The 25172-nt window shown below is 46.9% G+C and overlaps 1 protein-coding gene across 6 annotated transcripts in view; it reads left to right on the top strand.

Moving 5' to 3' along the window:
• Positions 1–25172, top strand: part of Hlcs (holocarboxylase synthetase) — a 187109-nt gene that overhangs the window by 155525 nt on the left and 6412 nt on the right. For all 6 annotated transcript variants that reach the window (XM_021256277.2, XM_087212054.1, XM_087212067.1 and 3 more), the window contains 3 exons: positions 20035–20102; positions 21373–21533; positions 24276–24390. In XM_021256277.2, the coding sequence (XP_021111936.2) occupies positions 20035–20102; positions 21373–21533; positions 24276–24390 (344 nt within the window). The remainder of the gene's footprint in view (positions 1–20034; positions 20103–21372; positions 21534–24275; positions 24391–25172) is intronic.

The following is a 25172-nucleotide window of genomic DNA, read 5'->3' as shown; positions in this document are numbered from 1 at the left end:
TGTTCCTCAGACAAAGGACTACTATCTAGAACATATAAAGAACTGAAAAAAATCAGACCCCCAAATTTAAAGACCCAATTCAAAAACGGGCATCTGAAATGAACAGACATTTCTCAGACAAAGAAGTAAAAGCAGCAAATAAATACATGAAAAACTGTTCAACATCACTGGCCATTCGAGAGATGCAGATGAAAACAACACTGAGATTCCACCTCACCCCAGAAAGAGTGGCTGCTATCAAGAAATCAGCCAATAACAAATGCTGGCAGGGCTGTGGGGAGAAAGGAACCCTTCTCTATTCTTGGTGGGAGTGCAGGCTGGTGCAAGCACTGTGGAAATCAGTATGGAGATACCTCAAAGAACTAGGTTTAGAGGTCCCATTTGACCCAGCTATTCCACTCCTGGGGATCTTTCCAAAAGAATTAAAAGAATCGTACCACAGCGATATATGTGGAACCCATGTTTATAGCGGCACAGTTTGTAATAGCTAAAGTTTGGAAGCAGCCCAAGTGCCCATCAACTGGAAACTGGGTAAAGAAGATGTGGTTTTTTAAATAAAATGGAGTACTACTCAGCCATAAAGAATGAGAAACTAGAGACATTTGTAGCTAAATGGATGCACATTGAGGCCATCCTCTTAAGTGAAATAAATAGGACACACCTGTAAGTACCGAATAGTTTCTCTGGTGTGAGAAACTGAAAGTGTAAATAAAGGTTAAAATGATTAAAACAAATAATTGATAATTTGAAATAGGAAGAAAAGGTCCAAAGGGGTAGGGGAAGGGGAAAGGGAAGAAGGGAAAGGAAAAATTATGAGAAAAGAAAAAAATGGAAACGAAGTCTTTGTAAATAGGGAGGGATGGAGGGGTTGAAGGGTGCACAGGGAATGGGGGAAAAATAAGAACTAAGATGCATCATGTACAGGTACAAGCACCCAATGATAAATGTAAACATATCGTATACCTAAAATGTACCAAGAAAAGAATTTAAGGAAAAAAAAAAAGCACTGGGATTGTGCGGGCTGGGGGCTTGTGACGAGCTGCAGCTCAGTGAATGTGAATGCTCAAACAGCCCCGTGGAGGTCTTCAGCCAAGTAGCTCCCACCAAGGGGGAGTGAGTACCCAGCCAAAGTCTCTTGGCCAGAAGATGCTGGAGATGAGAAAGGAGCATATTGCTCTAGCAGCCTCATGCCGACACATTCACACAGCTCCTGGCTACCAGTGCCTTTCTTGACTGTCTGATTCCTCTCTTAACATTCTTACAAATTTTCCATTATTTTTTGCTCCGTACTTCTGGTGTGTTTCTGATTTGAAATGAAAATAATATTGGAACCTTCAAGTTATGTGCTCAGGTTTTCTTTTGGTCCTCAGAGTAAGAACATCCCCCTTCTCCTGAGCCCTCCTCTGGGCCCATGCCTTCGCATGTTTGACACAGACTAGAGCTCTCCACAGTGTTAACCTTCTGTATGTGGAAAGGCCTCTCTGTAGAGATTCACTGCCCCTGAGAACCGGTTATCCAGTCAGGGATAGAAACAGGTGAGGGGTAAGGTCTAGCGCCAGGCCTTTCAGTCCTGATGGTCACAGCTGGCACAGCAGGCGGAGAGGGGCACTGGCTCGGTTCAGGTCTAGACAGTGTTCTCAGGTATTTGTCGCCACACCCCCACTCCCTCCACAGAGGCTGGGTGCCCCACAGGACTGGGTAGACCGGGGTGGTCATGGCCTTCGCCCTGAGGCCTCCCTGCAGCACCCATCCTCTTCCTGGCCACTGGTCCCAGAGGCACTTGGCAGCCTAACGTTCCTGAGGAGGGGGTCACAGGCTGCTGGTTCTCTGCTTGGCAGTTGTCAGTCGGGGCCACTGAGTGCTCCATGTGACCTTGGCCAAGGAACCGAAGTTCCCCGCAACTGCTTCATCTGCAGATGGGCAGATCCATCCCCCCGACTGGAGCACTGGCCTGAGGCTTCAGTGAAACCCCACGCACTCGTCACATGGGGCTGCAGTAACAGAACCAGCTCATCATGAGCCGCTCCTCTTCCTCCACTTCCTCCTCCTCCTCCTCATTCTTTCTCCTCCCCTCCTGTTTTTCTTCCTCATCTCTCTCCTTCTCCTCCTCCTCCTCAGGCTGAGCCACACAAAAGTACCATTTTTGCAGAGTAACATGGCCAGTGTCAGTGACTTCGGTGGTTCCCCGGCTCCGGTGAACGATTGCTAAGCAGCAGGTGGCAGCTCTCCCTCGTCACACAGAAGCCAGAGTGAGCTTGCTGTCCCGCCGTGTGGCAGAAGAAAAGGCTGCCTGTCCCTAGGGCTTCGTGCTGGGGCCTGCAGAGCTGCCACAGGGTGGTTTAACCAGGTCCCCTCGTGGGTTTCACTGTTGGCCGCTGGTTAATGGGAAGGGGACTTAAGGAGCTGTGCTGAGCTGGTCTTTTGCTGCCCTTCAGAGCCCAGTCTGCGGCCAACAGGTGCGAGTTTTCAGGCCAGCTGTGCCTGCTCCGGAGCTGCCCGAACCTTACCGGAAGAAGGTCACTTTCATTGGTGCTTTCCTGTGGGCTCTGCAGTGATGCTGCTCTGTCCACTGCACAGCCCTTTCTTTCCAGTTGGAAAGAGGACACCATGCTAACCTGGCTTTTATGTTTTTCTTTCCTTACCTTTCCCTTTGCAAGGAATGCATTTGTTGGCAAAGATGGGGCTGCAAGGTTTCTGAAGCCGTGGCACCTCAGTCCTATCTGTCTGGCCAGCAGCCCCTGGCACAGCGCACTCCACAGGCCCCGGGCACCCACTTGCGTGGCGCCCCAGCTGGCCACTTCCCCGGTGTCGCAGCCACCTGTCAGCCATGTTCCCCATCACTCTCTATTTCTCTCTCTGGTAAAACCCACCTTGAGTAGGTTACATTTAATGGGGTGAGAAAAATCCACACAGTAAGAGAGAAGTCACAGGTGAGGTCAGACTGCTTCCTCCCTGGAGGGAGAATGATTTTCTCCTTTCTGGCTCCCACCATGAAAATTCATACAAAAGAGCTCTTTTGCATGTTTGATGTATTGCTTTTTCAAAAACAAACCCTTGGTGTTTTTTCATTTGGGGTTCATGCCTCTTGGCCGGCCCAGCAGGAATTTGGCGGTTGGCTGGGCTGCTTCTTGCAGACACTAAAAGCGACCTGGCTGGAAGTCAGTCATGGGCTGCAGACACCAGCGGCAGGGTCAGGGCGGAGGACCCCACTTCCCAGTTGGTGTGAGCCAGGGCGGGAGCAGCTGCCAGCGCTGGTCATGTGCAGGCTGCTTGTGTGATTCTTGGTGTATATTGGATTTTTTCTAATTTAGAGGCACGGCAGGGTGTGTGTAGATTTTGTTTTGCACAAGCCTATACATTGCTATCTTTTTTTCATTTCCATGTGATTTCTGTCCCTGAAGCTCTTCAATAAGGCATTTAACCAGCTGTGAATACAAGCAGGCTCCAACGAAGGCACACCTCCTCTTGTTACCATTTCGTTCTGCTTACAGAGCACATTGTCCAAACCCAAATTATTGGCTTAAAAAGGACTCAGGAGCCGCACCGGTGCCAAATCAACACAGGCAGCAGAGGTAAATGGGCAGGCTTAGGAAATTCTGGCAAGTTCATACTGCCATCTCCTGCTGCCAGAAACTCAGGTGCCCGGCAGGCTGTCAGAAGCGCCACCCTGCCTGCAAGGCCACGCAGCCAGCAGTCCCCTCACTGCCCGAGTCATGACGGGGCAGATACAAGTCCTCTTGCTGCCTTCTGCATCTTTCTGTGTGCACCAGTAGAAACAAGACAGAGACAAGCAGCCAAACACAGATGCCTTGATGACTGTTGTGCGTCTTTTTTTTTACTTGGAGTGTAGAAACATAGGGTGACTTCTGGGGACCCTGCTTCATAACCCTTCACAATTCCTGGACCACTGTTCTCATGAAATTAGCCAAGAAACAGAAATGTTTGTAATACGATCCAGGCTGGGCAAGGATATAGTGAAGCGGGTACTTGCAAATCCTGTGTAAACCCTGGTGTATGTAAATTAGAACTACCTTTTTGAAAAGCCATTTAGTAGTAGGTTTCAGGAGTCATGAGAAGTTCAAATCCTTCACCCGGTAATCCTACTTCTAGTAATCTACCTTTAGAAGTTATCTGATATGTATACAGAAACATCTATACTCATGAAGATTTAGGGTTAAGTTCATCATATAGTCAGGTAATGAACTTTGGGCCATCAACACAAAAATACAGACAGAAATGCTTGGGTCCATTAAAGTAGAAAGCTGGTCAGATACATAGATTAAGCTCTTAAACCAAAATGTGAAGTGAGAGGCATTGTGTCAGGATGAATGATGAAATCTTTTGTTTCTGATTTCCAGACTATCTGTGGTATGATTATTCTCAGAATTAAAAAAATTAATTAACCAGATAACCTATGTACTTCTGGCCAGGGTAAAAGAAAACATTAATTTAGTCTTCACTAATTTAGAAACTAATTTAGAATTTGGGATTGCCTTAACAGCAGTTATACCGAAATTTCCTAGTTTGTGGGCACAAACAAAATTAGAGGGAAGATGTTTCAGGTAGTTGCATAGATCAAGCCCAGAGTCATTCTTTGGTATAATTTTAATAAGTTAGATGTGAGTAAAAGAAACAGAATCTTTTTTTTTACACCTCCGACTATGGCTTTCTGGCTTCCTGAGTCCGTTCTGTCAGAGCATTGGGTGGCTGCGGCCGAGTGCCCTGCCTGAGGGCTACAGCAGACCCTATCGGGTGCTCCCAGCTGTGAAAGTGTGGAAGGTGGCTCTTCTGCTGCCTTTCCTAACGGCATAGTCAAGGTTCTCCTTTGCTAGGGAGATGGGTGCATGCTCGGTATTAACTTCCCTAATCCAAGAATGTGCTCCTCGTCCCCCCAAAATCAAGGTGCCCTACAAAAACAACAAAATCCAACTACTGGCAATAAGGAGCTCCAGCACATGACCGCCTCTGGTCTACGGGAAATCTGAGTTATTCATCTTGACCAAAGAAGTTATTCATCCTCACTAAAAGTTCCTTTGAGTTTTTATAACTTCAGGATCCTTTTAATAACACACTCATTTTATATATTAATATCCAACTGTAATGCAGCGCATAAGCCTCCCTTCCAGACTCGGCTCCCAAGCCCTGCTCTCTCCTCATTACAAACCTGGTCTGTAGCAGGAACTTTCATCTTCCTCTTTGCATTTTAATGCTTATCATAAAAACCGTTATGAGGAGTTCCAAGCAGTTTCATTTGGGGAAAGCACACCCAGTGATCTTGATTCCGTTCGGATGTCAGGCTCCGTTTACTGCTCTTGGCTTCAAGAGGGTCATTCGCCAAGTGCCGCCAGAGAATCCGCCGAGGTCCCCTCCATTGGCAAAGGGCTACTGTTGTGCCCATGTTTGCAGTGCGCCTGTGCATGTACAGCAGCTGCATGCCGAGCTCAGCTCTCTGTGTGTGGGAGGTGGGTGGCCCGTCTGTCCCCCCAGCAGCACAAGCACCTTAGGGACATTCTGCAGGACTCTTCACCAGGCATCCAGCTTGGGGCCCAGAGGACCCAGCACCTACAGCTTCAGGATGACACAGTGGCATCTCCAGAAAATGCCTCTTTATGGAAAACGGTGGCACAGAGGATTGGTAGGAGCGTCAGGAAGTTGAGTGGCCCTAGCAAAGCGGAAATGGAATAAACCCATGATCACACTGGAGCCGGCCCAGGGCATGAAAAGTGGAGGAAATAAGAACCAGGCAGCTGTGTCCCAAGGAGTCCTAGCAGCCCTTCTGCTGGATGAGCCCCTGCAGGGGCTGTTTCTGGCCTGGCCATCAGCCCAGGTGACCTGGTCATTTTATCAGCCAGAGGACAGTAACAACCAGGATCTTCACAGCCCTGATGGCTTTTCATCCGTTTGCTTCCCTAGAGCTATGTTAGTTGGAAGGAGAGGTGCAGCGTCTGTTTGCGGGAGACCCTATGCCAGGGCACCTCACGTGGGTACTTCCTGCCAGGCTAAGAGATGCCAGGTGGTCCCGGGGTTCTGTGCGGAGATCACCCGAAACTGAGTGGTGGCAGCACTTGCAGCAGATGCAGGACTGACACACCACACACGCCCCGCTGATGGAGAGAGGCCTTCCCTTGCAGCTTACCCGGAACTCCCTTGTCTCCGATGGGTCCGGGCTCTGCAGCAAGGCTGGATGCAGTGCTCTGCATGGGTGAAGTCATCTGCACAGAGGCGAGCTCGCTTTGCCACGTCTCCTGGTGCAATCCAGAGTGTGCTGAGCCCTGGTGACCCCCACTGAGGCAGCTGTCTCTGCCTGGGCTCTGATAGCCCTGTTGTCCCCACCTCTGGAGTGGCCGGTGCAGCCCTGTGGTACCCACTGTCCCCCTCCTGATAACCCTGCTCCCAGATTTGATAACTGGGTGAGAACAGAACTCTGGCTATGGTTTTGTTGGATTTTCCTGTACAGCTAATGTGGCATTTTAATCAACAGGAATCCAATAAATAAACATTGTCATTAAAACGCTCCACACTCACTCGCCGTTGTCATTTTGGATGCTCAGGGATGCCTTCCTTTTTCCATTTTTTAGGAAAAAGAAAATGCATGGAAAAGATTTATGTATTTGGTTGGGGGAGGGGGAAATTAAACTTCTCATAATAGTTTTTAAATTAAATTTCGTACTGGTCCAAATCCTTTCCTTCTCCACCCCTTCCTCTGATATTCCCTCACTCATTAAAGCCAAGGATCTTGATGGTATTCACAGGGAAGCTGGTTTACTGGAATAAAGAAGTTCTGTAAGTTTTAAATTCTGGACTGTTCCCAGTGCGTCTGAACCTGGGTTTCAGATTTTACTGGCATCTTGTTGGCAGGGCTGCCTTTGGACCCCTTCCTTATTTGAAAGTGTTTCCTGACACCTTTGGCGGTATGGTGCTGTGTTTTTTAAATTTTTAAAAAAGGAAAGGTTTAAATAGAAAAGCATACACAAACATACATAGAAGATTGATTATGAGATGTCAGGCAGAATAAAAGGGCAGTAAACGCTCTCAAAACTGGACAAGTGGGAAACACTTTCTTTTTAAAGAGCATGAAAAGATAGGAAGGAGCCAGAGACTGCAAGGGCAGGGGAGAGACTGCGAGAAACCCGCTCCTCCTTGTACAAGTGTCCCTGTTGGAACAGAGGTGAGACGATGAGCCTTCACACTGCACCAAGCTGTGGTCAGAACTTCCCGCCACCAGGGCCATGTGGCCACGAAGTCCATCTCAGCTGAGCAGAGGCCATAGGAGGCAAGGATGGGCTGATGGGACCGTATAGCCATGGCAGCAGCCCCTGAAGCAAGCTCTGTCTCCTGGGCCTGAAAGAGCATGGGAAGAAAGAGTATTTCCCAGAGACCCAAAGCTAGGAGGGGCACTGAGTCCTCAAGCCAGTGTCTTAGGGAGTGGGGGACCCTGAGACCATGTCCATAAACACAGGGAACAAGGCTAGGACTCCGCTATCCCCACTCCTCCTTTACACCATCCGGGAGACATTAGCTTGTCCACATGGACGAGGGAAGTTGACTGGAGACACAAGGATCCAAACAGGAGCTAAGCGCTCTCCTTGAAGATGATGGGATAGCACACCTGGGAAACCCTGGAGAATTGGTGACATCCCGAAACTCCAACAATAGAAGGATTCAGTAAAGGAGTGAGTAGAAAATGTCCTGCCAGCACTGAGCCCAACCAGAAACCCGCTTCCCATCTCGCAGAGACCTGGAAGAGATGTGTAGAAAATGGACCTGGCGGGAGGGCATGGAAAATAGCCCTTTGAATGAAATTCTGTTATAGAACTGGATTCCGAACCAGGTTTAATTCACGGGGGCCATAAACCCAGCGTATCATGGAGCAAAGCCCTGCATTAAAGAAAGAGGCCCCTTGTCCCACGAGTGAAGAGTTAAGCTAGTGCTAAGCTTCCTGGGCAAGGGCTCTGGCGGGCGGGTGGCTCCCTGGCAGGGTGGGGTCCACGGGAGGCTCTGGAGGGAGGTCGAGCCACGAGAGGGGAGAAGTGACGTTCAGGGCAGCAGGCCATGAAGGAAGCTCTGGGTCTGAGGCCGGCAGGCAGGGCAGGAAGTTCTCCCTGGTGGTCAGCTTGCTTGGATGACAGTGGGGACTAGCGGGAGGGGTGAATCCCAGCTGGAGGAAGAAAGCCAGCACCTTCACGTTGCTTTGTCCACTCAGATGCTTGGAGTCCCCTTGCTCTGTGGTCAGGAAATTTCTTCTTATACAGTGGACCCTCGAGTTATGACTGGCCTGACATATAAACAGCTTGTGTTATGACTGGAATTTTAGTTTCAACTTACATCCAGAGTCTTGAGTTATGACCTGAGTACTGGCCACTTGAGCTTCCAGATGGTCTCAGATACAGATTTAACCCTTAAAGTGTTCTGGAAGGAACATGACAGCATCCTCTCCTGTGGGGGGTTCACTGAGAAATCCTGGGCCGGGGCCTCTCTAAGGACACTGAGATCTGCCTGTGTACAGGAGAGAGACTGTGAAGGCTGTGGAGGAGCCTGAGCCTTCACTGACCAACTTGAGTTACCACCAGCCCTCGGGAACAAATTGAGTTCGTAAGTCAAGGGTCCAATGTATTATTTTATGTGAATTTGGTGAGAAAAATTAACATGCTTGAAACAGGAAGTATAGAGAAGAGGGAGAATTAGTCATTTAGAGGTACAAGGCAGAGCCAATCAAGTTTACCATAAAACAGGTGATATTTAATTTTTAAAATGTAAAACAACTGATAAAAAAAGAATAACTCCATTTTGAGTTTATTATTTGGGGGTAAGTTTTCAGAACTTTCCAAAAAAACCCAACCAACCAACCAAACAAAAATTCTTGTAGGGCCCAGGTCTGTTAAACTTACACACGTGTATTTGAACAGACTGGTGGTGTTCCTGCCTTTAGATTTTACTGTGATGAAGCAATTCTTCCACAGTGAGCCTGACCAGCCTCATTCTTTGACCCCACCAGGCCATGGAGCCTTCACTTCCCCACTGGTAAGATGAAGCCACATGGCAGTGACAACCGGTAACGTCACTGGGATGTGTCAGTGAGAAAATCTGTCTCTCATACCAAGCGCCCAGGACACGATTGGGTGCTCAGGAAAAGGTACCTGTAGGTTGTACACAATCCAGAACCTTAAGGTACTTTCCAAAGATCCAAAAAGTCATTCTGTACCGGTAGCTGAAGATACCCTTCCCTGACTCATCGTTTCATTTGTTGGCAAGACCTTGGAGAAGACTCAAAGTGATGGAGCTGTGCCGGCTGGTGCTTGGTGTTCGAAGCCTGTCATGTTGACACAAGAGTCACAAGTGGGTGTGAGTGCGTATGTGTGTGTGTTCCCCTTAGACTGAATCTTATTTAATGAGGAAACCCTAAAACATTTCCACTAAGAACATGGCAAGTGTATTATCTATCGATCCCTACTTCTATATAACATTTACTAAAACATTAGTTGATCCTAATAGAAAAGTGAAGTAAATTAAAGGCATGATTGAAAAAGAAGTAAAACTGGGCCTGGGGATTTAGCTCAGTGGTTTCACCGCCTGCTACGCAAGCAAAAGGACCTGAATTCAATCCCCGGTACTCAAAAAAAAAAAGAAGAAGTAAAACTATCTTGATCTGCAGGTGAAATGATAGTTTACATGGGAAATCTTAGCAAATTGGAGATTCTCTAACTTAAGCAACAAAGGAATCCAGTAAGAGAGTTGGACATAAAATTAATGTTTATTGAGAATAATAAAGGATGGATCAAAGGGGACAAGGAGATGGATCTCTTGCAATAGGGAAGGTGTCCAAGGGAACAAGGGTGAGGGATAAGGAAGTTAGGAAGGGGAAATGAGTAGAATAAAGATGTGCCATGTACAGGACCCTGGTAACCTCACGTAGTATAAATGTTATATACCATAACATTAGCTAAGATTAATAATATGAGCAAGAATGAAAAATGGGATAGGGGAATTGGAGGAGGATGGAGGGAGGGAAGCGGAAAGGGATTAAAAACAAACCAAGCGTGGTGTGTTCATGGGACCACGCCCCAAGATGACTGTAAACTGCGCGAACTGCAAACATGTACAATAAGATTTTAAAAAGAAAACGGTAGTCTCTGTGTACACAGAAAATAACTACTTAAAGGATATTATGGTATGCATTTACAGTAGAACAAATAAGATAAAATACCTAAGAATGAACTTAAGAAATAAGCAAAATCTATACAAAATGACTTTAAAATGTCAGAAAGGAAAAAGTTATTTGAACAAATGTAGAATCCATGGCTTAACTTCACAAAGATGTCTGTTCTCAAGTTAATTTACAAATTTAATGCATTTTTCTCAATATAACTAGACAAGTAGATGCCAAAATTCATCTAAAAAGTAAATATGCAAGAATAGGTAGGAGAATCATGAAAAAGAAGAACCATGAGAGATGGTGCTTCACTGGATTTTAAAGCAGGCTGTGAAGCCTCTATAATTAAGGTACCATGATAGTGGCACCTAAATAAATGGAAAGGCCAGTAGAAAAGAGATAGAAAGTTCAGAAATAGATCCAAGTACATAGAGAAATATGGTATGTAATATGGTGAGATTTCAAATCCCTAGGGCAAAGAGTAGAGTCTGCTAACAACAGATTTTCTAACTAATGGTCCTGGGACAATTTGACAGATATTTGGAGGGAAAAAGGTTCAAATCACACCGATACCATACCTTTCATCTAAAACAAGAATAAACTTTAAAGGGATCAAGAATCTGAATCTTGGCAATGAAACCCTCTAGGTACTACTAGAAACTAGTGCTTTAAGTCCGTAGGACCTGGGCTCAGAGAAAGGCTCTTTAGCTGTGATATGAAAATAAGAGACAATGAAAGATCTATCCATTTGACTCCAAAAAATAAATAAATAAATAAAAACCCAAAAGATTTTGCATGACAAAAACAAAAATAACACCACAAGCAAAGTCAAGTCAAAAGACAAATGACAAACTGGAGGAAAATATTTGCAATCAGATATCACAGATAATATTCCCCAATGTATAAGTAATTCTTTACGTAGATAAAAGACACAAACAGGCAATTCATTGTGCATATGCATACACACACGCACACACACGTGCACATATCAGGGTCCATTGAGCAGGATTAGGGAGATAGAGGTCTGGTACCTGGCTGGCCCAGTAGGGAGGGGAGTGTGGCAGTGTCTGACATTGCTGAGTGCATTTACCATCTGACCCAGCACCCTGCTTCTAGCACCCTGCAGATGCACCTCTAAGAAGGTACAATATACATAAGGCTTTTGGTTACATGGTGCTGTGGAGAGCTACCTAAGTGCTCAAACACAGAGAGCAGCTGGATAAGTGCATCGCACCCCTACGGTAGAACAGCACTCAGCTTTAGGAGAGAATGAGGAAGCACTCTGTGAAGAGTAGGACGCGCCTAGCTTCTGCTAAGTGGGAGAGAAGGCAGCGCAGTGTCTACACAGTGGAAACTGCAAGGAAAAAGAAACCAGAAATGGATGAGATTCAGAAAAGAGTTGGGGAGCAGAGAAGAGGTGAGGGGGGGAGTGTGACACTTCTCAGAGTATACTTTTCTGTATAGCTCTAACTCTTGGGACCAAGTTAAGAATTATTTAAAAAAAGAAACAAGGATTGGCGGACGGAGTGACAGCAGAAATGGAATACAGAAGTGCAATTAAACCTAACCTAACTTCAGACTTGTAACATAAACACACTATAGAGCAGGAAAAAAGAACAAACTCAAGGAAGTTTTCAACATAATATTTGATTATATACCTCAGGCTAAAGATGAAAAGAAATATAAGCAAACATTGAACTCTAGCTCATGTGTTTTTCACAGCAGTATAAGCCAGAGACTTTGAGACCACTTTCTGTGTATTGTAGCATTGCAGAAATAAGTAAATATATTGCAGATAATGGGAGCCAGATTACTCACTATTGGAGAGAGATTTTATGACTATAGGAAGGGCAAGGCTAGAAACCTTGTGGTGTTGGATTGAATTGGAGTTTTCAGTGGACTCATTGTTTCTAGAATGGGTGGATAGATATATTAGAAAGAAATGGTAGATAGATACAGATGATACAGATGAAAGACAGGGAGGGAGAAAAAGAGAGGGGCTGAAATTTATGGCCCTTCTGCCTCAGCTTTTCAGAGTCCTTAGGTCCTAAGTGTGAGCCACCACACCTGGCTTTGCATTTCTTTTAAATACTATTTGCCATTAAATGAACCAGAGCTTGGACAAACCGATGCCAGGGTGAGACTGAGAAAGTTCAAAATGACTGTGCAAAGTCTTATGTGAGAAAATAGGCAAGTGCTGAAAGGTGACGGACATGTTTGTAGGACCTGGGAGCCAGCTTGAAGGAGTTTCTACTTGCCAGATCTGGGGCAGTTTGGGTTTCACAATAAATAATGATAGGAAGGTGTCACCTATTGAATAAGAATCCATTAAGTCTATTTTGATATAAATAAATAAATATGCAAGTGATGAAGGAAAAAAGTTCTTCCTTGTGATAGATAGAATCCCAGTAAGTAAAGAAGAAATGATAGCGTCAGAAACATCACCATTCGGCACCCATGAAATAAGTAGCTGACTCAAACAAGACTCATGCACGTATGTGAAAACCAGCAGGTTAAATTTTATGGTAAACATACTTATCTTTCCACAGTGCTTATTGATTACAAAGGAAAAGTGGTGGCAAAATGAGGCACATCCCGTGATCAAAAGATCAAAATCAACATCACCAGGACTGGGATAAGCCAACACTGTGAGCCTCCTCATATCCTTCTCATAACAGGGACGCTTACACCATCACTTTTGTGCATTCCCACTTGTATTAGTCACTTTTCCATTGCTGGAACAAAATACCCAACACCCACAATTTAAAGGAAGAGAGATTTATTTTGGTTCATGGTTTCAGTTCATGGTTATTGGCTTCAAGGTAGAAATGGCATGGTAGAAGGGCACCGCAAAGGAAAGCTGTTTAACCCCCAGGAAGCAGAGAGGGAATGAAAGAAGGAAGTAGCCGGGGACAAAAGTATATCTTTCCAGTTTACCCACCCAGTTGTCCACCTCCTCCATCCAGGCCCCACCTCCTAATAGCACATTCAGCTCTGAACTCATCAACGAATGAGTGGCCCGTGATCCATTCACCTTCCAAAAGCCCCATTTCCAAATACATAAGACTAGGGGGACGTTTTATATCTAAACCACAGTATCACTAAAAGTGCAAACCTGAGTCATGATGAGATATTAGATCATCTAAATTGGTGACCATTTATAAAATAACAGCCCCCACTCTTTAAAAAATGTCTAGATCATGATAGACAAGACTAAAGAACTGAACCAGGCTAAAGTGGACTAAAGAGACCTGACAACTAGATGCAGGAATGTTCCTAGATTAGATCCTAGACCAGAAAGAAGACTGTTTTGCTCTAAAAAACATTATTAGGAGAATGAATGAAATGAATACACTCTATAGATTAGATCAGGAGTTGGCAAACTCTGGCATGGGGGCATTTTAAGGGCTGTGACACTATTCTGTATACCACAATAGTGAGTACATGACATGATGCATTTATCAGAACCCACAAAATGTACAACACACAGAGTAAACCCTAATGGAAAATGTGGATTTTAGTTAATAAGAACATATCAGTATTGGTCCAGAAATTATAACACATATCACACCAATGCAGAAGGATAATTATAGGAAACTACGTTCTAGGGAAAGGCATATGGGATCTCTGTACTTTCTGCACAATTTTACATGAATCTGAATATGCTCGAAGATAAAGTCTATTCATTGAAAAAACTGTAGCTGCTGGGGATTTAGCTCAGTGGTTCCACCGCCTGCTTTGCAGGTGCAAGGTCCCGAGTTCGATCCCCAGTTCCAAAATAAAAAACAACCTGTAGTATATGGTGACACATGAACAGTGTATGACATTCAGATTTCTATGTCCACAAATAAAGTTTTGTTGAAGTCCAGGTCTGTCTGCTTTTGTCCTTGGACAAGAGGATTGAGTCACTGCAGCATAAACATTAAGACCTGCAAAGTCTAAAATATTCTTTTTTTTTTGGTACCGGGGATCAAACTCGGGTCCTTGTGCTTGCAAGGCAGGCGGTGGAACCACTGAGCTAAATCTCGGGCCCCAAAGTCTAAAATATTTACCTTCTGACCTTTTGCCTAAGAAGTTTTGGGGCGGGATTTAGCTCAGTGGTTCCGGTGCCTACCTTGCAAGCACAAGGTCCTGAGTTCGATCCCCAGTACCAAAAAAAAAAAAGACATACTTGGGCCGGGGATTTAGCTCAGTGGTTCTGGCACCTGCCTCGAAAGCTCAAGGTCCTGAGTTCGATCCCTGGTACCAAAAAAAAAAAAGAGCTTCTGCACTGCAAGTGGTCTTTTGCCAGTGATTTAGCTCAGTGGTTCCGCCACCTGCCTCGAAAGTGCAAGGACCTGAGTTCGATCCCTGGTACCAAAAAAAAAAAAAAAAAAGTTTGCTGAGTCCTGGATCACATCATGGTGTCGTTTCAATGTTAAGTTTCCGATTTTGACAATTGGACTGTGGTTGTATAAGATAATAACCTTAATTTTTAGGAAGAACATATTATGGATAGACAAACAAGCAGAGAAAGTGTATCTTCCATAAATCTGGCTGCTGGGTGAAGGCCCTATAGGAATTCTTTGTGCTGTTCTCACAACTTTATTATGACCCTGATATTTCAAAGCAAAAGGTTAAAAACCAAACAAGCAAAAATATGGCATGGGCCTTAGAACCAACCAGGACTTGATTTGAGTTTCTGATCTCTAGCTGTGTAGCTTTATGGAAGCAGTTTTGCTTTCTGAGACCACGTCCTCATCTGTGAAGGAGAGGCTGTCCAGATTCATGAGGCTTAGGGGCAATCTGGCCCCTGGCCGATGTTTTGCTGCACCTGTCGTAGTGCATACAGCCAGGTCATTCCAGGTGCCAAGTTGAAACCCAGTGGTTGCAGGAAAAATCTCCAGGGATCTGCTTGCCCTGTGGGCAAGTTGTGTCAGCATCCATCTTCGGACAGAACCACGGCGTGTGCCCGAAGCTGGCCCTCTTCCTAGGTAGTGAACCGTGTTGTTGCTTGTGCGTGCTCTCCACCCAAGATGACAGATGTGTTATGAGATCTGACCAGCCGAGAGGGGTTGGGAAGATCATGCGGTCGGAGACTCCTGGGGAGGGAGGAGCCAGGACATGGTCTGATCCCGGTCTGCAGAGGTTTGATTAAGGCTCACCATCAAAGGTGAGGATCTAGGATCGGTGCTGTCGAGGAGGCGTGGCCACAGAGGTACCAGTAGCTGCAGGCGCCATGCCTGTCTCAGTCTACCCATTTCCTGGCCCGTCTGTGAGTTCTGTGATGGAACAGTCAGAGGTGGGAGGTCCTCGATGTCCAGGCATCCCCACTGATGGTGAGAAACAGTGGTTCACATACATTGTGGTTGAATACTACAGACCAACATCAGTAAGTGTTTGATCTACTGGATGGATGCACCCTCTGAAAGCTGAGTCCCGAGGACTCCTTCCTGAGAGCCATGAAATGACCTAGCAGGGCGTGGATGTTGTTACGATGTTGGAGCTGGGGCAGAGGACACCTAACAGTGACTGGCATGCTAACAGATAAGGAAAGGGGGTTGTTTCTAGGGAACACCACAAAGAAGGGTATTTTGGTTCTGCCCTTGGATGATTCAAATTCCCATTTTCTCTCTAAATGAAATACATGTTACACACCATGAGGAAAGGAGGGCCTGATCTGGAGCATACCGAAAGGCCTCACTGGACCTCCAAAACATCATTTTATAAGTTCCAAAATACAAATATTCAAATCATCAGAAACTTATTTTGTAGAATATATCTATGTGTATTTTTTTAATGGAGAAGAATTCTAGAAGAACATAGACTTAACGAGAAGAAGGACTTACCTGAGTGACTCATTTGCTGCATTTTGGGGTATTTCTTAACAATTTATAAAAGTCTATTTTAGATCGTCATTGCAATCATAACGTGTTAGGACTTGTATCCTATGACATCACCTAATATCATCCAGTGGCATTGGCCCCTGTCACTGGTGGCTGTTGGGTATTTTTCACTTGGTGATGCTATGATTTTTTTTTTCCTTCCTCTGTCATGGACCATTTGGATTGTTCCTGATTTTTCACAGTGTGTCAGTAAGCTGTGTAAATAGTTATGTCCTGGAATTGCTTTGTTTCCTTGTTGGAATACTCTTCAGGATTCAATTATGGAAGTGTAGTCTCAGGTTAAAAAGTATACAGTTTTATGCCGACGATTTAGCTCAGTAGTTCTGCTGCCTGCCTCGCAAGTGCGGGGTCCCGAGATCAATCCCCGGTACAGAAAAAAAAAAAAAAGTATACAGTTTTTAAGGTGATCATTCATATGAACAGGCTGGTTTTAGGAGTTTCTACTCACCAGTTTCTAGCAAACAGGCTCTTATTCATTGTTTATAATAAAACCAGTATTGCAGATAGCTGTTATTGGTTCTCTTTTTTATGATATTCACTTTATTTCAGCAACTGGGTAATTTAGTCCCTTTCTCACATCAATACCTTTATTTTCCAAATTTCCATATCCCTTTTAATTTTAATTTTAATAGAAATTTTATTAATTTGTGACACATAATTACATTCATCTTGGGGAATTGGTACATATGTGTGTTGCATCTTGATCATTTTTGCTTCTCTTTCTCCCTCTCTTCCTCAAATCCCCTTATTTATTTTTGAAGCAGAACTTTTGGCCTTATTCTTAGAAATATTTCTGAATAGTGTATTCCAAATATTATATCTAAATGTAAAAAACATGCTTTTTCACAAAACAATCAAAATAGTTTTTGAATTAAAAGGCAACCAATCATAGTAAAGAAAAGTTTGTTTAAAAGAAGAAAACCCTAATACAGCCACTATTGACATGGAGTGAAATCTCCACTCTTTTCTATGAGTTTTACCTAGGTGGAATAGAAGTATGTCATTTTTTATCTTGCCTTCTTAGTTCGCATTTCTATAGCAATCATTTCTTCCATGTTGCTCTGTGGTCTTCGTAACTGTCATTTTCAATGGTACAGATTATTCCACTGACTTCTTGTCCCATCATTCAGTGAACTGTTCGCTCATGAACCATTAGGTCACTTCCAGGTTTCTGCTTTCATGGCACAGTGGTAAGTGTGGACTGTTGGGGTTCAGATCCCCTAAGTGGCAGGACTGAGTCTGGGTTTAAATTTCTGTTGGCCCAGCATTTTCACTTGTTTCCCTGGCCTGTCTTCTGTATTCCTCTAAATGATCAAAACTCCATCTTAGGGCCAGGGGATTTAGCTCAGTGGTTTCACCGCCTGCTTCGCAAGCACAAGGACCCGAGTTCAATCCCAGGTACCATAAAAAGAAAAAAAAAAAAAAAAGAAAACTCCATCTTAATAATCACTTGATAATCAAGGTGTTCCTTTGGCAGAGCACTGGGGGACTCTGACGTCCCCAGGAACCAAAGGACTCACTTGGAGGCCTTTGGCTTGCAAAATGACCCTGCGGGGCTCTGGAAGGGGCAAGAGTGCAGACGGGGGCTCCTCTTGGGGACCAGATAATGCACACAGCCCCCACTCGCAGAAGCCTTTTATGCCACAGCCTTTGCCACGGGGGCTGGGAGGTAATCCTCATGTAACCCCTCTTTTTTCTCTCCTCTTTTTCTTTTGTAAGGGCATCATCAAGGAAAGATGGAAATGCATTTGTGTTTTCTTTCTTCTGCTAAAGCAAGCTGCAGCAGGTTCGTTTTCAGAAATGCAAAACGGACGGAGTTCATAAATGCGTCTTTGTTGACCGTGCGCCGTGCGGTTTGGCCCCCAGAGTTACCTCCGATAGCACACATAAATCTGGCGGCCTCCAGTTGTCTCAGCTGAGCATGAGCCTTCCCCCGTTGTCTCCCTCCTCGCAGATTTCCTCTTGGCCTTCAGCGGCACAGACTCGCTCCTCTCATTAATATGCCCTGTTAACTGCTGCCAAACCTCTAGCAGTTTGGTGCATATGTTCCCTTAATCATTTCTCTTTGTTCTAAAAGTCTGGGTTTGGTCTCTGCACCCCCCTTTTCCTGCGCCCCAACCCCCTCCCACCATCACCGTGGCTGGCTGGAGCATTTGACTGTCTCCTGTCCACATGTTTATTTAGAGAACCTCGGAAAGCGCTTGCCATGCAGAGGGCCTCTGCAGTGGGCTCCATGTGCTAATCCCCCCTCCCCGGTCTCCCGGGCCCTCTCCCCGAGCCCAGGGCCTCAGGAGCCTAGGTGAAGGGTGCCGGGGACTGGATAGAAAGCAGAGGTTCTCGAAGATGTTGTTAATTCCCTGCGTGGACAAAGAATCCTTCTTAGGGTTCCCTGCCGGTCCGACACAAGAAAAGGACGCTTTATTCTTGGCACTCAGGGGTGTATGGGCACACTGGAGCTCAATGGGTTATTCACGGTGTCCAAGAGAAATACCCGAGGGGCTGTATTTCATGTGCGATGGGAGTGGACTGGCCCATGCCGGCGCGCCCGGAGAGCCTGTCCCGCCTGGGCCGCCAACCCGGGGTCCTCTTATCCTAAGCTCGGGCTGCACGCACAGAGCTCTTCAGGCCCTGGGGCACGGGGCGGGGACGTGGTGCCGCTTTGCTTTTCTGCTTGTAAGGCTTTTCCTTCCCTGCTGAGTGCCAGCCATTTGTACAGTTCCACCCGTTTCCTTTAGCCCGGAGGAGAGCCGAGAGCGGCTGGTGCGCCAGCTTTGTTCAGAGCTCCGGTTTGTGTTTGGAGCCCCATCTCCTCGCCAGGGCATTGTGGGCCCTCCAGACTGATGCTCAGAAACTTTACGCTAAGTCAGAACACCAGCTCTCCCTCCACTCTGCCCTGCTGCTCCCCCATAGCAACTATTCCGGAGGCCCCCTGCCGCGCCGAGTGGGCAGGCCTGCTCCGTGCTGCCACATCCTGCCACCTGGAGGGTGGAGGAGAACTCCTGATGTGGAGGGAAAATGTGTAGAACTGGGTTTCTCAGAGGAGATTCTCAGAGTGAGGGATTTTGCCTCGTGTGTGTGTGTGTATGTGTGTGTGTGTGTGTGTGTGTGTGTGTACCTCTTTCATTTTTGGAAAAAAACCCCAGCTAATTTTGACCCTTTAGGGGGGGATTAGTGCACTTCTCTACCTATCCCCAAAAGGGAGGTTGGTATTCTTTTACATGAAACCATTTTAAAAGCAGAACTGAAGCCTAAAATGATCCAGGGTTCTCTTGAGCTCTCAGAAGGTGTAGATTTATTTACTGTAGTTAAAACATAATTAGTTCTCAGGGGATAGTGTATCTTTTAAACGGCTTTATAGCCACCATATTGGATTTTCTGAATAATCAGAAACTTCTGTTATGATTGTGTACCAGCGTTCCAACAGAAACACACTGTAAGTAGAAACAAATGTTGGGATTTGCCAGTTGTCACTTGAAGAAGGGACACACATCAGAGGGAAAGGAAAGAACTTGACCAGATACTCCAAAAAAACCAAGTCTTAAACTGAACAACAGCTCAGGCCAGTTTACCTTTTCTTCCCGTCTGATAAATCTACACTCCTTTTAGCCATTAAATGACATTTTCTTCATTCTTACTTCTCTGTCATTTTCTTCATAGAAACTAGAAGGAAGCCAAGTGTGGTGGTGCCTGTCATCTCAGCACTCAGGAGGCTGAGGCAGGAGGATTGCCATAAGTTGAAGGCCAGCCTGGGCTACATACTGAGTTCACGACCAGCCTGAACTACGTAGTGAGACCCTGTCTCAAAAAAAAAAAAAAAAAAGCTAGAAGGAGAGTAATATCCCTCTAGCCGTATATCTCCACGGACTGGAAATCCTGAAGTTGGCCCTTCGTGGGCCTCGCTTGCACAGGTGTAGACAAGCCCTGCCCACTTTCTGTCTGAGCTCTTGGGCCAGCTGCCTGTGTCTGGTTCTAGCTGACTGGTTTTCCCACCGTTTCCAGGTTGATGTTTGAGGTCCCGCAGGAAATGGGTTTAATAGCCATTGCAGTCCGGCAGACTGAGGGCAAAGGTCAGTCACCTTTTGTTATCTTTGCTGTTATTTTCTTTTCTAAAATCTGTGATCCAGTGGCCAGAGAGCCTGTTGATTGTGTGTGCTGATCACTGAGACAGCTTGAATTGGAATTGCTGTGTTCACACTCGCCGGAAATGGGGCAAGAGGGAAAGAAACTATGATGGGAAGACTTAGCCTTGGTGGAATTGAATCATCCCCCAAACTGCAGTGTCTGCTAATCACTGACATTTGCAGTGATTGCTTTGACATCCAGGGACCTGACCTTGTAGTCCGTGAATCGTAACATGTTCTGGACACACTCGTATTCCTGAAGGTCCTCCTGAGGTCTAGAACAAGCCTTGTGTCTAAGGCCATGTCACCTCCCGGTTAGCACTGGAGTTTGCAGGCATGGACATTTGGCAGTGCCCTTCCCACAGTGACACAGACAAGCAGGGGCTGCTGGCTCCCTCCACCTGCCCGTCAGAGGCAGGAGCCAGAGTCCTCCTGAAGCTGGGAGCAGCTCCCTGGTGCCAGTGCCTCACGCCCCAGTGGCACCTGGTCTCCGACTGCCTCGTATGCTTCCAGCCCTGGGGCTCTTACCACTCTCTGAGAAGCAGCAGAGAGAAGAGATCTGCTGCTTTCCACTTCTTTCTCTTGAGCATAACTCAAAAAGAAGAAAAATTATTTTACTGAAAGCTACAGGTCTCAATATGATGGATTTTAAAAAGCATTCTAGAAGAACTTTGATTAACAGTATTTCTCACTTCGATCACTGGGCTTTCCTAACTTCAGTTGGAAGACGAGTAACAACTCACAGAGTTAGGGTCAGGGATCAGCTTTTAAAAATGACTTCAGTGGGCCAGGGATTTAGCTCAGCGGTTCTGCCGCCTGCCTTACAAGCACAAGGACCAGAGTTCAATCCCCGGTACCAAAAAAAAAAAAACGACTTTAGTGAGATGAAATTCATATGCCAGAGTCCCCGTGGAAAGTGGGCAGCTCTGGTTTTTAGTATATTCTCTGGATTGTGCAAATATCCCCACAATAGGGATTGAAAAGTGGCTTCCAACACTTCCCAGGGATGAGTGTGGGTTTTTCCCAGGGTCCTTGGTGTCTGTTCTCACCCCTAACATTTTAAAGTGTCTTTCTTTGATTGAGTAACCTACAACATCCAGGAGCGTACTAAGCGCACTCGACTGAATGGACGGCTGTAAGAGGGTGGCTCTGGCTCTTGGGTGGCTGAGACTTCCTTGTGGTGAAGCAGTGCTTTCCCAACCGGCCTGTCTTCCAGGGCGGGGGCCGAATTCATGGCTGAGCCCCTTGGGATGTGCCCTTTCTACTGTGCTGGTGGCCATCCCCCTGAGGTCCCAGCTGGGACAGAGGATTCCGTTTGTCCAGCACCTGATGTCCCTGGCCATCGTGGAGGCAGTGCGGTCCATTCCTGAGTACCAGGTATGTGTGGTTTAAATACTAAGTCGGTCACTTCCTTCTTGAACTTGCAGAATTTGGCTTGTTTTGTTTGTAGCATTTGTTTGCATTTTTGGTGGATGGAATAGAGCTGCCCCTTGCCCTTTGCAGAGCTGGCAGCAAAGTGTCCTTGGCATTTCACAGCACGGTCAGGTTCTCTGGGCACATGCTCCCTGGAATCTCCTTCCGGCCTCCTTGTCCCATCTCCACATCCTGATCAGGATGGCTTGCACTGACTACGGTGGCCTGGCTGGAACGATTGTCCGCATTTTGTTGTCTCACGGACCCAGAAGCCTTCTCATTTCCTACCTCCATTTACCACATCCCTGCTCTGCACAGCCGTCCTGTCTGCAGTTGACCACATTCACTGTCCAGGTTGGTTGGGGACTGTCTCCCTCGATCTGTAAGGACAGATGTGCCTGCATCACTATTACTGCCTGATGCTTTGGTCTCAGCCATTAAAAGACAAGGAGAAGAGAGCGATGAGCCCGGTGACTGGAGCGTTTCTTCCACTTCCCATGTGCCACTTCCCAAAGTGGGAATTTCATATGCTTCTGAACAGAGCTCCCTGGCTGGCTACCTTCTACCCAGGGCTCTTAGGTCAGGCTAAAGCAAGTGATCATCTTGATTCCTCAAGCTGGATGATAAAGCAGAGCTCTCAAAGAAGACAGGGCTGTCGCTGGCAGTGAAGTGATGGGACCATCCCTGCCTCTCCCACACCTCCAGGCCCACGTGACGTGTCCTGGCGCTCACAGTGTCCGTGCATCTGCTCCGACGCCTGTGTCCCCTGCACTGCGTGAGGTCACCGACCTCCACTTTTCACCGGGCACCTGTGTCCTGGGCTCCTCACACCGTTACCGCCCCCTTGGGCCCAGTCTACAGCACCTGAGCTGGATCCTTCCTCTCGTAGGAAGCATCAGAATAGAAAGGTCTATCATGAGAGTGGCATTTTTAACCCGAGCAACAAGGTAATTGGTCTTAGAAAACAAGTCAGATACCGAGCCTAAGATGAAGTGAGTCTGTTTACCTTCTTCACAGCTTTGAGTCCGACCCGGAGCCTCCCTAGCAGGAGTTCTTGGAGCTCCCGCTGTGTGCTGAGGCTGTGCCAGGCACCACAGCTGGTGGGGAGGCGGGAAGCCTGTCCTTCCTGGTGCCCCTGAAGGTCTCATCCTGTGCACAGTCGTCCTTGGCAGCGTTGCTGGCCTGAGGAGACTTTTTGAATTGGATTTTTAAAAAATTTGTACTTTTCTTTTATTTTGCTCTATGATTTATTTATGCTTTGGGTTTCTCATCGAAGAGAAGCCATGCCACATTGAAGTTTGCGTGTCTGGACTGGATTTTTGACATTGCCCAGTTGGCCTGTACGGTAGAGCCACCAGACAGCGGCCCCGTCGGGGAGCTGCCTTCCTGTGGCCTCCTCTCGGGCGTCAGGCGTCACATCAGCACACAAACCAAGAGCGTCCGCGGAGCCTGCTCGGCCCCCGTGCCTCTCCCAGGATGTCTCCCAGTGTTGCCAGCTGCCCTCAGAGAACTCGGATTCTGGACAGAAAAGACAGCTCCTTCCCAGAGCAGGGTCCTGCGAGCTCCTGCCTCTGCGGCCTCAGGCCCCCCAAGCTGTGGCTCCCACAGTTTTCTCTTGGCCTTGACCTCTGTGCCGGGGCAGCAGGGCTCTGAAGAGCAGCTATCGTAGGAAGAGCTGTGGGAAGCCGAGGACGGCTGGCCACAGCACACAGCATTTGGGGCCCAGGCTGAGTGTCAGAAAGCCCTGGCCTCGAGTCCCAGTGCTGCCACTTCCGAGAGTGTGACCTGCAGCCGCCCCAGCATCTCTTCCTCTGTAAAGGAAGAGCCCAGCGCCAGGAGCAAGGGGTATGCGGACCAGTGCTAGGAAGGGGCTCCGGGCCAGCTGCCCAGAGTGCACGGGGACCAACCCAGGGTTGTGGAGGCCAGCAGTGGCTTCACCTTGTCCAGCGTCTCCGGGGGCTTCCTTTACGCACACCTGGCCCCACCTGGCGGGCAGCGCCGGGTCTGAAAACCAGGTGTTGTGGAGCCCGCTCAGGCTAATCCAGTCTCTGCTTCTGAGCTTAGGTGGAGGCCTGGGTGTCCACCCTGGGCCCAGCTGGTGTGACCAAGGCACATGCAGAGCCCCAGGCCACAGCCCCCGCAGGATGGAGCAGCATGGCCACGTGACAAGCGCAGTGCCCCCACCCAAGCCTATGGCTGGCAGTTCTTGGAGGCTTTCTGTAATAACTCAGTAAAGTGAGTTCCTCCTCGGTGTCTGCTACATTCCACTCAAGACATTTCTACCTGCCTTGTGGACCCCACTTCATCGGGGCCGTCTCTGTAACACGAGCCTCTCAAGGGAGAAGGACCTGCGGGTGTCGCCCTCTTCTCAGCCTGTGCCCTACACCCGGGCGTGATGGGTCCCCCATGCTGGTTTTCTTGGTGCTGAGACAGTCGGTGAACTTCATTCACAGCGAGGTCTTTTCAGGGTGTTTTTGACAGAGCAAAAGTGGAGGTAGGGGGAGAATCCTGGGATTTATGCCACGTGTGTTCTGTAGGCCTCTCACCCCCTACCCACAAGAGGTACTTTAATACCGGATCGTCCCAAAGACGTGATTGGCTGAGGTCCTGTTCTGTTAGTTCTGCTCATCTTCCTCTTGCCTAGGCGATGCTGTCCAGTCCCTTTGTGTCCTGGGACTGCTTAATTAACGGCACATTTTCCTCTAGGATATCAACCTACGAGTGAAGTGGCCCAATGACATATATTACAGCGACCTCATGAAGGTTGGTGGAGTTCTGGTTAACTCGACACTTATGGGAGAAACATTTTATATACTCATCGGTAAGTTTTTAAAGCTTTTCCCTCAGCAATTTTTTACATGAATGAAACAACAAAAATCAAAAGTCTATGCTTGCCAGGCATGGTGGTGCACACCTGTAATCCCAGCCCTTGGGAGGCTGAGGCAGGAGAATCGCCATGAGTTCGAGGCAGCCTTGGCTACGTAGTGAGTTCAAGGCCAGCCTGAGCTACATAGTGAGACCATCCCTCAAAAAACCAACCTCCAAAAAAAAAAAACCAGTCTATGCTTGCCTACATTGTCATGTGAGAGAACTGTTTTCTCTGAGCCCTACAGTCCTAACCCATGGTATATACATGGAGAGGACCAGCTTGATTGAAAGCACTTCAAGGGATTTTGCATTTCCTGTCTGTGGCCGTGGAAGCCACCAAATTGGAATCACATCCAGCAGGTGTTTCTTGCCCCCTTCACTCTTGCTTCGTTGAACTTGAAATTGTGATATTCAGAAAGTTAGTTTCTAAGACAGTTCCCTCTCTGGTTTTGCATTTTTCATTTTGATTTGGTTTTTGGGTTTTTTTGAGATAGGGTCTCGCTGTGTAGTTCAGGCTGGCCTTCAACTCACTACATAAACTAGGCTGGATTCACTGTGATTCACTATGATCCTCCTGCCTCAGCCTCCTGAGTGCTGGGATTATAAGTGTGTACCACTTCACCCGGCGTGGTCTTGCATTCTTAAATCGTCCTTCCCAGGGCTGGGGATGTAGCTGAGTGGCACAGCACCTGCCTGGCAAGCACAAGGTCCTGGATTCGATTCCAGGTACAAAAA

This window comes from Heterocephalus glaber, unplaced genomic scaffold, assembly GCF_053883595.1.
Source record: "Heterocephalus glaber isolate CG9 unplaced genomic scaffold, H.glaber_assembly_v1.0 deba00000122, whole genome shotgun sequence".
In the NCBI taxonomy this organism is placed as follows: Eukaryota; Metazoa; Chordata; class Mammalia; order Rodentia; family Bathyergidae; genus Heterocephalus; species Heterocephalus glaber.
This window is presented reverse-complemented; position numbering and strand designations above follow the sequence as displayed.